Source organism: Vulpes lagopus, chromosome 17 (genome assembly GCF_018345385.1).
Source record: "Vulpes lagopus strain Blue_001 chromosome 17, ASM1834538v1, whole genome shotgun sequence".
NCBI classification, from domain to species: domain Eukaryota; kingdom Metazoa; phylum Chordata; class Mammalia; order Carnivora; family Canidae; genus Vulpes; species Vulpes lagopus.
The window spans coordinates 20,882,140-20,894,709 of record NC_054840.1 but is presented as its reverse complement, the minus strand read 5'-3'; the positions used below and the strand labels follow the sequence as shown (position 1 = coordinate 20,894,709).

The window sequence follows — 12,570 nt, the reverse complement described above, 5'->3', positions numbered from 1 at the left end:
CCAGGCAAGGACAGAAATCTGAGGAAACTGTTGTGGTTTGAATAGGACATGAAGGGGACATGAGAATGAGGATATGTTTACCTCAAACTTAGCTACGCTTGAAGGGGCAGGCTGATTCCAGATTTCATATTGGTTATGTATCTATTGTAACTCATTACTTTTTAGAAACAACAGTCCGACCTTAAGTTGGATTATGAGTGATTTTAAAATGTTTCTCCATGTATTAGTCTTTATTTTTTCAGACTTCTGTTTTTATAGCATATGATTATAATAATGTGGGAAAACCAGCATGAACTTTAAAAAATTTTTTATTTATTTAAGTTAAGAGTTTATTTTAAGATCATATTAAATTGGTATATAGTTGTAAGAAACAACACAGAGAGATCTTGTGTACTCTTTGCCCAGTAAATATCAGAACTGGGATATTGACTTTTATACATCAAGATACAGAACATTCCATTACCACAGGGATCCCTCTTGTTCTCTGTTAGCCATACCCACTTCCTTCCTGCTCTATCCCCTCCCTAATTCCTGGCAGCCACTAATCAGTTCTCTATTTCTAAAATTTTGTCATTTGAAGAATGTTATATTAATGGAACCACACAGTATGTAAGTAGCCCTTTGGGATTTCTTTTTTTCACTTAGCATAATTTCCTGGGGAGTCATCCAGGTCCTTGCATATATCAATAGTGATTTTTTTCTTTTCATTACTGAATAATATTCCATGATATAGATGTACCAAAGTTTATTTAAATATTTACCTATTGAAAGACACCTAGGACATTTCCAGAAATGGTATATTACAAGTAAAGGTACTTACTGTGAACTGAATTGTGTCTCCCCAGATCCCTGTGTTGAAATTCTAGCTCCCAGGACCTCAGAATATGATTGTATTCAGAGATAGGGCCTTTACAGGGGTAATCAATTTTAAAATGAGGTCATTAAGATGGGCCCTGATTCAGTGTGACTGGTGCTCTTGTGAAAGCATAAATTTGGAGACAGGCATGCACACAGGGCGAACACCATGTGAAAATGAAGCCAGAGATTGGGGCGAGGCTTCAGCAAGTCAAGGAGTACCAAGAATTGCAGACAACTACCAGAAGCCAGGCAAGAGGCATAGAACAAAGTCTGTCTCACAGCCCTTAGAAGGAAGCAATCCTCTGAAACTTCGATCTTGGACTTCTGGCCTCCCAAACTGTAAGACAAAAAATTTCTGTTGTTAAAACCACCCCATTTGTGGTGCTTTGTTAGGGCAGCACTAGCAAACTAATACAGTGCCATAAACATTTGTATATAAGGTTTTGAATGATTACAAGTCTTCATTTCTTTGGGATAAATGCCCAGGAGTATAATTGCTGATTCATATGGTAATTACATGTTCTTCTTCTTCTTCTTCTTCTTCTTCTTTTTTTTTAAGATTTTATTTATTTTATTTGAGAGAGTACACACAAGTGGGGGTGGGGGGAGGAGCAGAGGAAGAGGGAGAAGCAGACTCCCCACTGAGCAGGGAGCCCGACATGGGGCTCAAATCCCAGTACCACGATATTATGACCTGAGCCAAAGGTAGACACTTAACTGACAGAGTCACCTACGCGCCCAATCACTGTATTTTTTAGTTCCAAAATTTCAGTTTGGTTCCTTTTTGCATTATCTATTCCTCACTGAGAACTTCTATGAAGAAATCATTGACACTTTCTTGGTTTCATGTGTTTCATCTATGTGCATAATTGCTCATTAAAGCCTTTTTATGATGGCTGCTTTACAGTATTTGTCAGATAATTTGAACAGCACTGTCATCTCCGTGTTGGCATCTATTGATTGGCTTCTTTCATTCATATCTTCCTGGTATTTGGCATGATTTTCTTTTATTAAAACCTGGACATTTTGGGTACTATGTTATGACAAATCAGATCTTACCCAAACCCTCCATTTCAGCTTGCTTTCCCCGAATCCACTTTAATAGGGGTGGGGGCAAGAAGGCAGTGTGTTGTTACTGTTATGTAGTCGTAGAAACTAGGTTCCCAAGTTGGCCTCCATTAATATACAACATGTGGCTCTTGATTACTGCAAGGTAGAGTTGGGAGTTCCAGTTTTATTTTCTTTCTTTTTCTTAGAATTTCTATCCAGTTTATTTGAACCATTTGAGAGTTGTAAAACATAACAACTTCAGTGTGTTAAAAACAAGAATATTCTCGGAGCACCTGGGTGGCTTAGTCAGCTAAGTGTCTGCCTTCAGTTCAGGTCATGATCTCAGGGTCCTGGGATTAAGCCTTGCATCAGGCTCCCTGCTGAGGGCCTGCTTCTCCCTCTCCCTCTTTTGCTCCCTCTGCTGTGCTCTCTCACTGTCTCTCTCTCTGTCAAATCAAGAAAAAAAAAAAACAAGAATATTCTTTAACATAACCATGGTACAATGATCAAAATCAGGAAATTAACATTGATATAATATTATTTAATCTTATAATTACCAATTGTCCCATTTGTTCTGTATAGCACAAGAAAAATTAATCTTAGATATCTTATGGAGAAGTATGTACTCTCATCCTCTCATGTTGGACCCTCGATTTGTCATATTATCTTCTTGGGCAATATATCTCCGATTCTCTTTCTTTTTTGTTCCTTGTCTTCACCAATTTCACCCTGACTTTTGATCTTTGAAGGTACTTTATAGTCAGCCTAGAATCTCTTTATTTGTATCTAACTAGATCTCTACCTGTATCAATATTTGTTAAGAAAGAAAATAATTATTCTAAGTAATACAATAGTAATATTTCTATACAGAATAGAAACTATATAGAATATTGAATTATATATAAGATATAAAATATATAGAATACTGAATTCTATATAGAATAGAGAATACAAAAAAAGACTAGAGAATTCTATTTAATATAAGAATTAGGGATCCCTGGGTGGCGCAGCGGTTTGGCGCCTGCCTTTGGCCCAGGGCGCGATCCTGGAGACCCGGGATCGAATCCCACATCGGGCTCCCGGTGCATGGAGCCTGCTTCTCCCTCCGCCTGTGTCTCTGCCTCTCTCTCTCTCTATGACTATCATAAATAAAAAAAAAAAAAACTCTACTTTCTCATTTAAAAAAAAAAATAATAATAATATAAGAATTAAGGATTAACTGAGAAAAAAAGATAGAAGGGTAGAGTCAAAATATCAGAGAAACAGCTTGAAACTCTATAGTAAGTAGGTATAAAAATTTCACCAGGAAATTGTTGCAACTCCTGAGTCTCAGAAAATTCTCAGTTAACTATCTTGGTTAATAACTTACCCTTGGCCACCAGTGTGGCCACCTTGATCTCCCAAATCACTTCTGCCTACTAAAATGTCATGTGAGTTATTCTTATTGGCAAACACTAATGTATATTCACATAACAAAGGGGATTCCAGAAAATATAGTTAGATGACTTCTGGTTTATCTAAGTCTCCTGATGAGGAATGGTGCCTTGTAATAGGAGATTTAATGGATGGGAAAACATCCAATTGCCCCAGGCAATCTGTCTTTCTGGAAAATTACTCAAATAGAAATACATTGCTAAACTCTGTCACTGGACCCGTAATAGAGATAATTGCTTCTTCTTTTCCCATCATAGTGTTTAACTTGTTTTTGTTATCCTCACTTTCCCCAACTGATTCACCTTGAAATATTATCTAAAAAAGACATTTGTAGTATTGTCTAATCTACACCCTTCATTTCTTTTAGGAATTGTTTTTTTCCCCACTTCAACCAACTACTTTTAATTGGGATTACTATGACTTTCCATGACCTTGATTCCATCCTTGGCCATAATTTATTGGTTCAAAAGTGGCATATTTCTTAAGTTGGAATAATCAGAGTGTTTTGTTTCCTGGAAACAGTTTATTGGTCTAAGTGTAGGTCCCTGATCAGATGAGGCAATCAGAATTATTTCTGAATTTTTTTGAAATGTAATTAAGGAAAAGTGTTAGTTGTTGTTTTTTGGTTGGAACATCAAGAACTTTGGGCAGCTCTGTCTCCTCTTTTTTGGAACACCCAGTTTGCAGTGAGAGGAAACAACTGTGACACACAGAGAAAAAGAGCAAAAAAAGAAAAAGACATGGAAAAAGAAAGGGGTATTATCATGTTCAAGTCCTTGATCCTACTTGTTACAAAGTCTAGCTTCATCTCTCCTCTTCTCATCATTTGCTTACTCAACTCTTGTTTAATTTATGGGAACTGATTACCTTACCACTCTCTTTTTTACTATACTGGTTCAAACTGGGTTCCTGTCACTTAGGCACACCTATTATCAGAACACTGGACCAAGTGCAATATAACTCACATTTTTAAAGCTTCCCAAACCACTTATTTTGGAAAGTGGTCATTTTTCCTATTCACAAACACTGCCTCTACTTTTTCTGATGGAGTCTCTCAGTAATCAAAGTTAATTCTTCAAGTTTGAGTGCTATTGTTCTATGTAGTGGACACTATATACACACCTTTACATATCTCATTCAATTTAAATTTCCTAACAACCAAACTGGTAAAGATTTTTATTCATATTTTTAAAATGAAAAAAAAATTGAAGCTTTAAATAAGTTGATAATGCCTCATAGGTCATCCAAAAAGTAAGATCTTAGTTCAGGGATTCAGCTTTCATATAAAGTACATTTGTGCAATTTGGAAAAAGGCATCCTGCTGTTGGGCACAGCTCTGAACCATCATGCACAGCTTGGTGAACAAAGTGTGAATTAGATTTCTGACTTCACTTTTCCTTACCTCATGTTTGTCCTTATATAGCAAAAAACCTTGGTAACCATTACATGGTACCCGGCAGAGTTTATATCTTAGAAAGAATTGGACTTTTGGCATTAAGTTCAGTTACTGTTTTTTCATTTGGCCGTGTAGCATTTATTTTTCATTTCCACAAATGGCTAATTTTATGATACAGCTAAAGCAAATGAAGTCTCTCACTCACTATATAGACTAGGATGTGCTATGATAACAACTCCAACATCTTAGTAATTTAGCATAACAGAATTTTATCTAGTGTTCAAATTCTACTTGAAAGTCCAAGTATTTCTCCAGGACAACTGTTTCTGGTGTGCTAACTTGGTATCTTAAGCTGCTTAGAGCTTATGGTACCTCCATTTGGATACATACTTCTATAATTCTGGCAGCAAAGGAAAAGCCAAGCTATAGTATCAAGCATCTGCATGTAAACTGCACTTGTCACTTTCACTCATATTTCATGGTAAAATCAAGTCACGTGGCTATGCCCATCTTCAAGAGGCAGACTATGTGTAGTCTTCTATGTACTCAGAAGCAGAGGATACCTAGATATCAGGGAACAATAGTGGTGGTTACAATGTGGACTTGCAGTTGGAGTTAATGATGATTAAGGCAGCTAAGTATGATGCCCATATAATCTTGGATCAGAATACTGCCAGTCACTACTAAGGAAAATATTCTTTTGATCTCTGATTTGCCATTACTTTGATCACTAAGCTTAGGAAAGTCAAACATAAATAATACTATTTCTTTCCGTTTTTATACAATACCTTTCTTGGTTAGAAAAGCTAGTATTGAAGTTAAAGATGAGTACATTTATGCAGCCTATAGCAAAAAGTTGTAAACCTCACACAAAATAATGCCAAAAAAATGGCTGGGTATACTTTAATATTTTAAGTTGTTATCACTTTCTCTTTGGATTTCCACCAGGAGCATCTCTGATGACTTCAGCAGAAAGGTGAGTGGATGATTCATTAGAGCGCATATACCCCCATTTCCAAACAATCTAAAGGCCTCTCTTGCTAACAGACTCCCATGAGCATTTACTTATTTAGTGAAAGACCCAGTTAAGTGTGGCAGGGTAGAATGGACCTGGTGTAGAAGGGGATCCGAACAAGTCAGTGGTAAGGATGTGGCTCAGATGGAAAAATAAAGCATCCTATAGTATAAATGTGAGCCTGCCGAGATCTGCTCTGTGATTCTCTCTAATAACGGAGTCGAGAGGTGTTAATGAGCATGACACAGGGCACACAGCCATCAAGTGAATTAGTCATAGCTTGATTCTTTTATGTGCCTTGTCTAATGGCAAACATTACCCAGCAATCACAGCAGCAGCACTCTCAGATGGAGCAGAAGGTGTGGAAGGGAGTAATGAGGCTGCCTAAAAACTGTTTTACAGAGCCCTGCACCAATTCACAACAGATAATAGAACTCAAAGCCAGACAGATAATAGAAGCGACAGCCATTTATTGCTAAGAGACTGTCTGAATATTTGTGCGTAAAACAGCCCACTCCAAGTTCTTTAATCACATTTCCTGAGAAAAAGTGGCAAAGAGGAAAGCCACGTGGCAGGCTACTTCCATTAGTGTATTCTAAATGAGTATAAAGAAGAGGAATTAGTAGATACGAAGAAAAGAATACTGACAGAGACTGCAGATCAGGAACAGAGCCTGGCTGTTTGACTCCAGTAAATTGGGACATGTTCTCCTTGTGGGTAAGACAGCGCATTGGAAAAAGATCCCATCCTAGAGCTATCTGATATTCCAGATTGTTAAAAGTATCTTAGTTTACAATTCTTTGATTCCCAAAAGAGAGGATGGCTCACGCAGACCCCATTCTGTCTTACTTTATCCGTAGACTTTAGAACTTTTTCTGTTTTATGGATAGTGAACAGAAACAGAGGTGGTTAGTAAAGGCCTGAGGAATGGAATATATAATTTCCCATAGGTTTTTATAAGCACAAATATCTCATATCTCATCTTTTGCCAAAAGGACCCCAAAAGGAAACTTATATGATACCTCCTAATATAATATAAAATTCAGAGACTTTGTTTTTCATATTTTTTCCCCACTTCATCTGGCAATCATGTTTTCTGCACTGGTGCAATATTTAATTAATTAATTAATTAATTAATTAATTCTTTTCAGATTTTATTTGTTTATTTGAGAGAGGGGCGGGGATTGAGAGAACGTGAGGTGGGGAGGGTCAGAGGGAGAAGCGGGCTCCCTGGACCCTGGGATTGTGACCTGAACTGAAGGCAGGCGCGCTTAACTGGCTGAGCCACTCAGGGACCCTAACACAACATTTTAAGAGGGACATTAACCAGATGAAGTGCATCAAAGATATCCAGCTTGTCACTGGAATATGAAACCGTATCATTTAAAAATGGTTGAAGGACGTGGAGAAGAATTCAGCATGGGGAGGACTGTGAGTGGTAGCTTGACACCAGTATTCAAATAGCTGGTTACTTTCTTATAAAGAGGATTTCTGGAGGACCTTAGGAAGTAGAAAAGGATGAATATAGCAAACTTAGAGTATGCTGACCTTAACCTGATTATAGGGAATGATTTGGCAGTGATTAGAGCTATCTAGGAATTTAATGGACTGTCTGGAAGGAATAGTGAGCTCCCTGTCAGTGAAGATATTCAAGCAGAAGCCAAACAACCACTTGTTAGGGATATGGTAGAGAAAAAATTAAGCTGAAGAGTTGTCCTAATTGATGTAAAGCTCACTTCAATCCTGTGATATTCCTCTTGTTATTAGTTTCCTTAGGGAAGTCCTTGATGCATGTAACCTGGAGCCCAGGAGACGAGCAAGGATCGAAACATGGAAACTTCAAAGGTTATGTTTAAAATGGTTTTTCTCCTCTTCTGAAGTCAGAAAGACTTCCATGTTTACATTGTTAAAGTTATAAAAGGTTTATTTTTTAAATAAATAGAAAATCATGATTGTTTGAGTTTTAGTACAGTTCTTTGTTTTTCCTGAAGTTAATACTTGCCTTGTTTATTAATTTTCTTCATCTTCTAGTACACGTAGCTAATTGATTTCCGTATGCTCTAACAATTTTATAAAATATTCTGCATTATTATTTCCTATGCAATCAAATGAACTAGGTGATTTATCAAGTTCACATGCAACAATTTACTTATCCAACACTGTTAGTTGCATATTCAGAATCCATTCTCCTTTTCTCATTTAATGGAAGCCTAATTGTTTAGTGCATCAATACATATAGTTTTAAAAATTTATTTACTAGCTTCTCTTACGGGAAATATCATCCATGAGATGCTGATAAGACCCATTATATACTTCTCTTTCTCTTTATTCTCCTTCTCCCCTCTGTTTTTCTTTCTTTCTTCTTGAATATGCTGATTTTATGTGATAAATGGAGCAGACTTTATATAATGTGAGGCAATCATGAGAATAAAAGATATAAGGAGCAGAAGAAGAGAGACTTGGATGTTAATGGCATTACAAAACTCAGTCTAAGACTTTCTATCTTCACATCTCTGTTTAAATGTGGGGGAAAAGAACTTACTTGAGTCAATCATTTCAATCAGGTGTCTTAGATATTTAGCTAAATGTAACCCTAACTGATACCAATAGCATTTTGCATCAGTGAATTTCTCAATAAGTAATGTTGGAACAAGTACCTAGTTATGTGGGGAAAAAGTGAAGTAGAATCTTCACTTTTTAAAAGATAATTTTAGTTTTGATTAACTAATTGATTGATTTGGGAGAGAGTGTGAGAATGCTCATGTGGAGGGAGGGACAGAGGGAGAGAATATTCAAAAAAGACTCCTCACTGAGCATGGAGCCTGTCCTGGGATTCAAGGACCCTGAGATCATGACCAGAGCCAAAATCAAGAGTTGGATGCTTAGCCAACTGAGCCACCCAGGCACCCTTTAACTTCACTTTTTAAACCAAAATTCATCCTGGATGGAGTAACGGTTTAAATATACACAAAAATACCAAATGTTTTAGAAAGACGTGCAACGTTTTATAAAATACAATCTTGGATTATAGAAGGCTTGCCTCAGTATTACTAAAATCTCTGAAATAAATAATGACTAAACTTAATCATACAAAATTTAAATTTTCTATGTTGAATTAGACAAATGCTTAATTGGCAGGAAAATGGTTGCCATACTGAACTATAAAGCTAACCTCCTTTTATATATAAAGAGTGCTACAATAAAAACAAAATTTTCTCACAGTAATAGAAAGTTTGGCAAAGGAAACATTCTAAGAAGAAAGAAAGATATTTGAGAAAAGTCTCACAAAACAGACTAAATAAATAAATAAAATAACAAATAAAAAGGAACATGAAAAAACAGACATATGGAGGAAGCCAATTAAAATATTATAGATAAAAAAAATTATAGATAATTTCTTCAGAGAGATAAGAGACAATAGAATATCCTGGAAATAACAAAAACATGTCTCATACATTTAAAGACAAAACAAACACCAGAGAACAAGACAAAGCTTTTGAGAAATTTTTAAAATATGTTAATAAAATAGCTGAGATATAAAATTAAAGAAATAACCAGTAATTAGAATGAAAGCACAAAGAGATGGTTAACAGAAAAAAAAAAAACAAAACTGAAAGACTAAACCATAAGCTCCAACAGTCACCTACTAGCAGCTAGTAGAAAGGCCAGAGTAAACAATGGAGAAGAAATTGCCCAAGTAATAATTTTGTTAAATCTTCTCAATCCAAAGGACATACCCTTCAGATTGAATGTGTACAGGTTGTGCCTGTCATAATGAACAACGACAAAAAGACTAGGATACCATGGACAAACAGGCGTTTCTAAGCTACTAGAAGAGAGAGATCCCATACAAGGATCAGAAATCAAAATGGCATATCCGTGTATTCCTACTTCATATTTTATTATATCTTTTACTCTGGGAAAGATGTTGAAATTTTATCAAATACATTTTCTAGTAAAATTGAATCTTAAGCTATGAGAAAGTGATCTTGTTGATTTCTCTTAGGTATGAGCAATATGACGACAGAGGGACTTAGTGTGAGAGGATGGGTAAATTGGCATAAATTCTATATTCATTGCTGGAAAAACAACTCAAAAGAATTTATGTTCATCAGTGCCAGTATGATATACTTTTTCATTCAGATCATTTTTGTTTTCCTCCCTCTCTTCATTCATTCCCCCCCCCCCCCCCCCCCCCAGTGGCAAATACTGTCAAGAGTTGGCACGGGTACAAGAACCTCTAGGCTAAGAAGCACCAGTTCTGTTCCCATATATGCTACTTTCCCTTGGGTTTATCTCACTGTAATCACACAGACTCCATAAGACTGTTTCCTTTAAACATTCTTAATTTCTGTACAGTGTAGGAAGTTGATCCTGGAATTTTTAAAATATACTAAACTGATGAAAGCTGTAGGGAAATAAAGTCAAAGATAAGACAAATAAAAAGTTTTGTTTACAAGTACAGTGCAAAGCTCTGATCTTTTAGAGTGACTGATTATCTTAGTTTGCCAGGGCCTAAGGAGGTTTTTGGGACATGGGAATTTCAGTTTTAAAAGTGGGAGAGCATCAGGTAAATTGGAATGAGTTGGTCACCCTAGATCTCACCCAACTAGCTCACTAAGATACCTACCTACCCTTCAGCCTCAAGTGAACTAACACAACTGCTCAGGTTCCTGAAAAGAGTTGTTATCTCTCTAGCTCCTGGGAATATCTTCAGGGAAGGAACGTTTGAACACTACAATCCAGTAACTATCTCCGATGCATCTCAATGCCTGCATCACCAACGATAAAGAGAGAAACTTTTTCCTTTGCAGTTCATTTGTACTTTTCTTTATGCTACACCTCTCTCCCCCATCCCTTCACCTCCCACTCCCTCAACTCTTGATTTCTGGATTTATGTTTCTCTTTTGAGGCATATGATTATTTTTCTTCCCCAGTTTATCTTAAACTAGAGATAGACCCTTTGTCTGTACACCGGGATTTAAGTTTACTCTTAGGGACTGTGATATAATATAAAAATATACTTGATCTTTGTCTTGGTTCTGAGCACAGAGCTCCTAAACTTTGCCTTGGAATTTCCTGAGTGATAGGAGTGTATTTTGTTATTTACAACAAGATCCTTTGGGTCACAGCTGAGTTTATGCTAATAAGGTGACTTAGGGTGGGGCTAAGGATATGCTTAGATACGGGGCTCTAGATATGCTAAGGATGGAGCTGGTCTGAGAAAGAGCTAGTGAATAGAGAGTCATAACTTTCAGCCCCACCCATGAACCTCCAGGGAGGGATGGGGCAGGGCTGGAGATAGAGCTCTATAAAAATGTTCCAACAAAACTTCGGAGGGCTTCTAGGTTGGCATGAACACATCAAGGTGTTGGAGAGTAGTGTGTCTAGAAAAGGCATGGGGCTTTGCCTACCTTTCCCCTCCTAGTACTTTGTCCTCTGTATTTCTCCTATCTGGCTGCTTCTAAGTTGTAGACTTTATAATGACCTGATAATAATATGTAAGGTACTTTCCTGAGTTCTGTAAGTTGTTCTCACAAATTATCAAACGTTGTGGGAGATGGTGAGAGTGGGTTATGAGAATCCTCAAACTTATGTCTTATGTCTGACTTGGCTAACCTGAGGATCTAATATTTATAGTTGGCATCTAAAGTGGGAACAGTCTTTAGGACTGAACCTTCAAACTTGTGCTGGCTGGTTCTAGAATGGGAGGGAGAAAGTGGTCATATCTAAGGCATGTTTTGGAGGTAGAGACTTGCTATTGGTCAGGGTCAGTGGGGGTGAGGAAAAAAGAATTAAAAGCTGTCTCCTGAGAGCTTGTTTGGAGGTTCTAGCAGGGGAGCGCAGCTACTCGTAAAAAAAAAAAAAAAAAAAAAAGATGGAAAGAAGGCCTTACCAATCAAACAAAATATCCTTATTTCCATGAACAGACACAGATATACAAACTGAGCATGTTTTTAAAATGTAGATAACATTGTATTTTCAAAAGTTCAAAGTAAAAAGAATCTTTTAGAAACCTAAAACAAAACAAAACAAAAAAAAGATGTCTCCTGGACTTTTGGTGTGAGCAACAAGTGGCTATTGGTGTCTGAACATAATTCATCCATCATACTATTTGTGTAGTCTATAATAGCTACAGAAAAAGAGATACATTGCTAATTGTGACCAAAGCATTGCCAGAAGATATTAAATATCCCTCCACTACAGTATGGGCATATGCATAGTGGTTAGGAGCGTAGCTATGGAGCCACGCTGCTTGATTTTGTATCATTCATCCTGCCACTTACCGTGGATATAGGGTAACTATGCCTCAGTTTTCTCATGGAGGATAAGTAATACATAGTTCACATGATTTTGTGAGGATTAAATAACCTAACACATATAAAGCACTTACAAAAGCATCTGGCAAGAAATGAAGATTATTCTATTTATTAAATACTTTTTCTTAAAAGATTTTATTTACTTATTCATGAGAGACAGAGAGAGAAGCAGAGACATAGAAGGAGAAGCAGTCTCCTCACAGGAAGCTGGATGCGGGACTCAATTCCCGGATCGGAATCTGGGATCAGGCCCTGAGCCAAAGGCAGATGCTCAACCACTGAGCCACCCAGGGGTCCCGATTTATTAAATACTTTTAATGACTGCATGCTATGTTATTCTGTGACGTATTATAGTTTATATAATTGATAATCCCTTTGTCAGACATTTAGATTATTTCTAATAATCTATTAGCTATAGTTCCATACTGAACAATTTTCACATACAGAAATATTTTTCCACTATCATGATTATTTATTTAGGAGAAATTCCTACTGTT

At 36.8% G+C, this 12,570-nt stretch overlaps 1 protein-coding gene across 27 annotated transcripts in view; it reads left to right on the top strand.

Annotated features, from left to right (window-relative positions):
- Window positions 1-998: 998 nt before the first annotated feature.
- The window catches only part of TPRG1 (tumor protein p63 regulated 1), a 287,018-nt gene continuing 275,446 nt past the window's right edge, over window positions 999-12,570 (top strand). For 11 of the 27 annotated variants that reach the window (XM_041731588.1, XM_041731601.1, XM_041731600.1 and 8 more), the window contains exons 1-3: window positions 999-1,197; window positions 5,687-5,714; window positions 7,521-7,598. Coding sequence is in view for 2 of the 27 variants with exons in the window: in XM_041731594.1 (XP_041587528.1) it covers window positions 7,584-7,598 (15 nt within the window). In the remaining 25 variants the exon portion in view is untranslated. The remainder of the gene's footprint in view (window positions 1,198-5,686; window positions 5,715-7,520; window positions 7,599-12,570) is intronic. The other 16 variants (XM_041731589.1, XM_041731582.1, XM_041731584.1 and 13 more) reach the window with 13 other exon arrangements.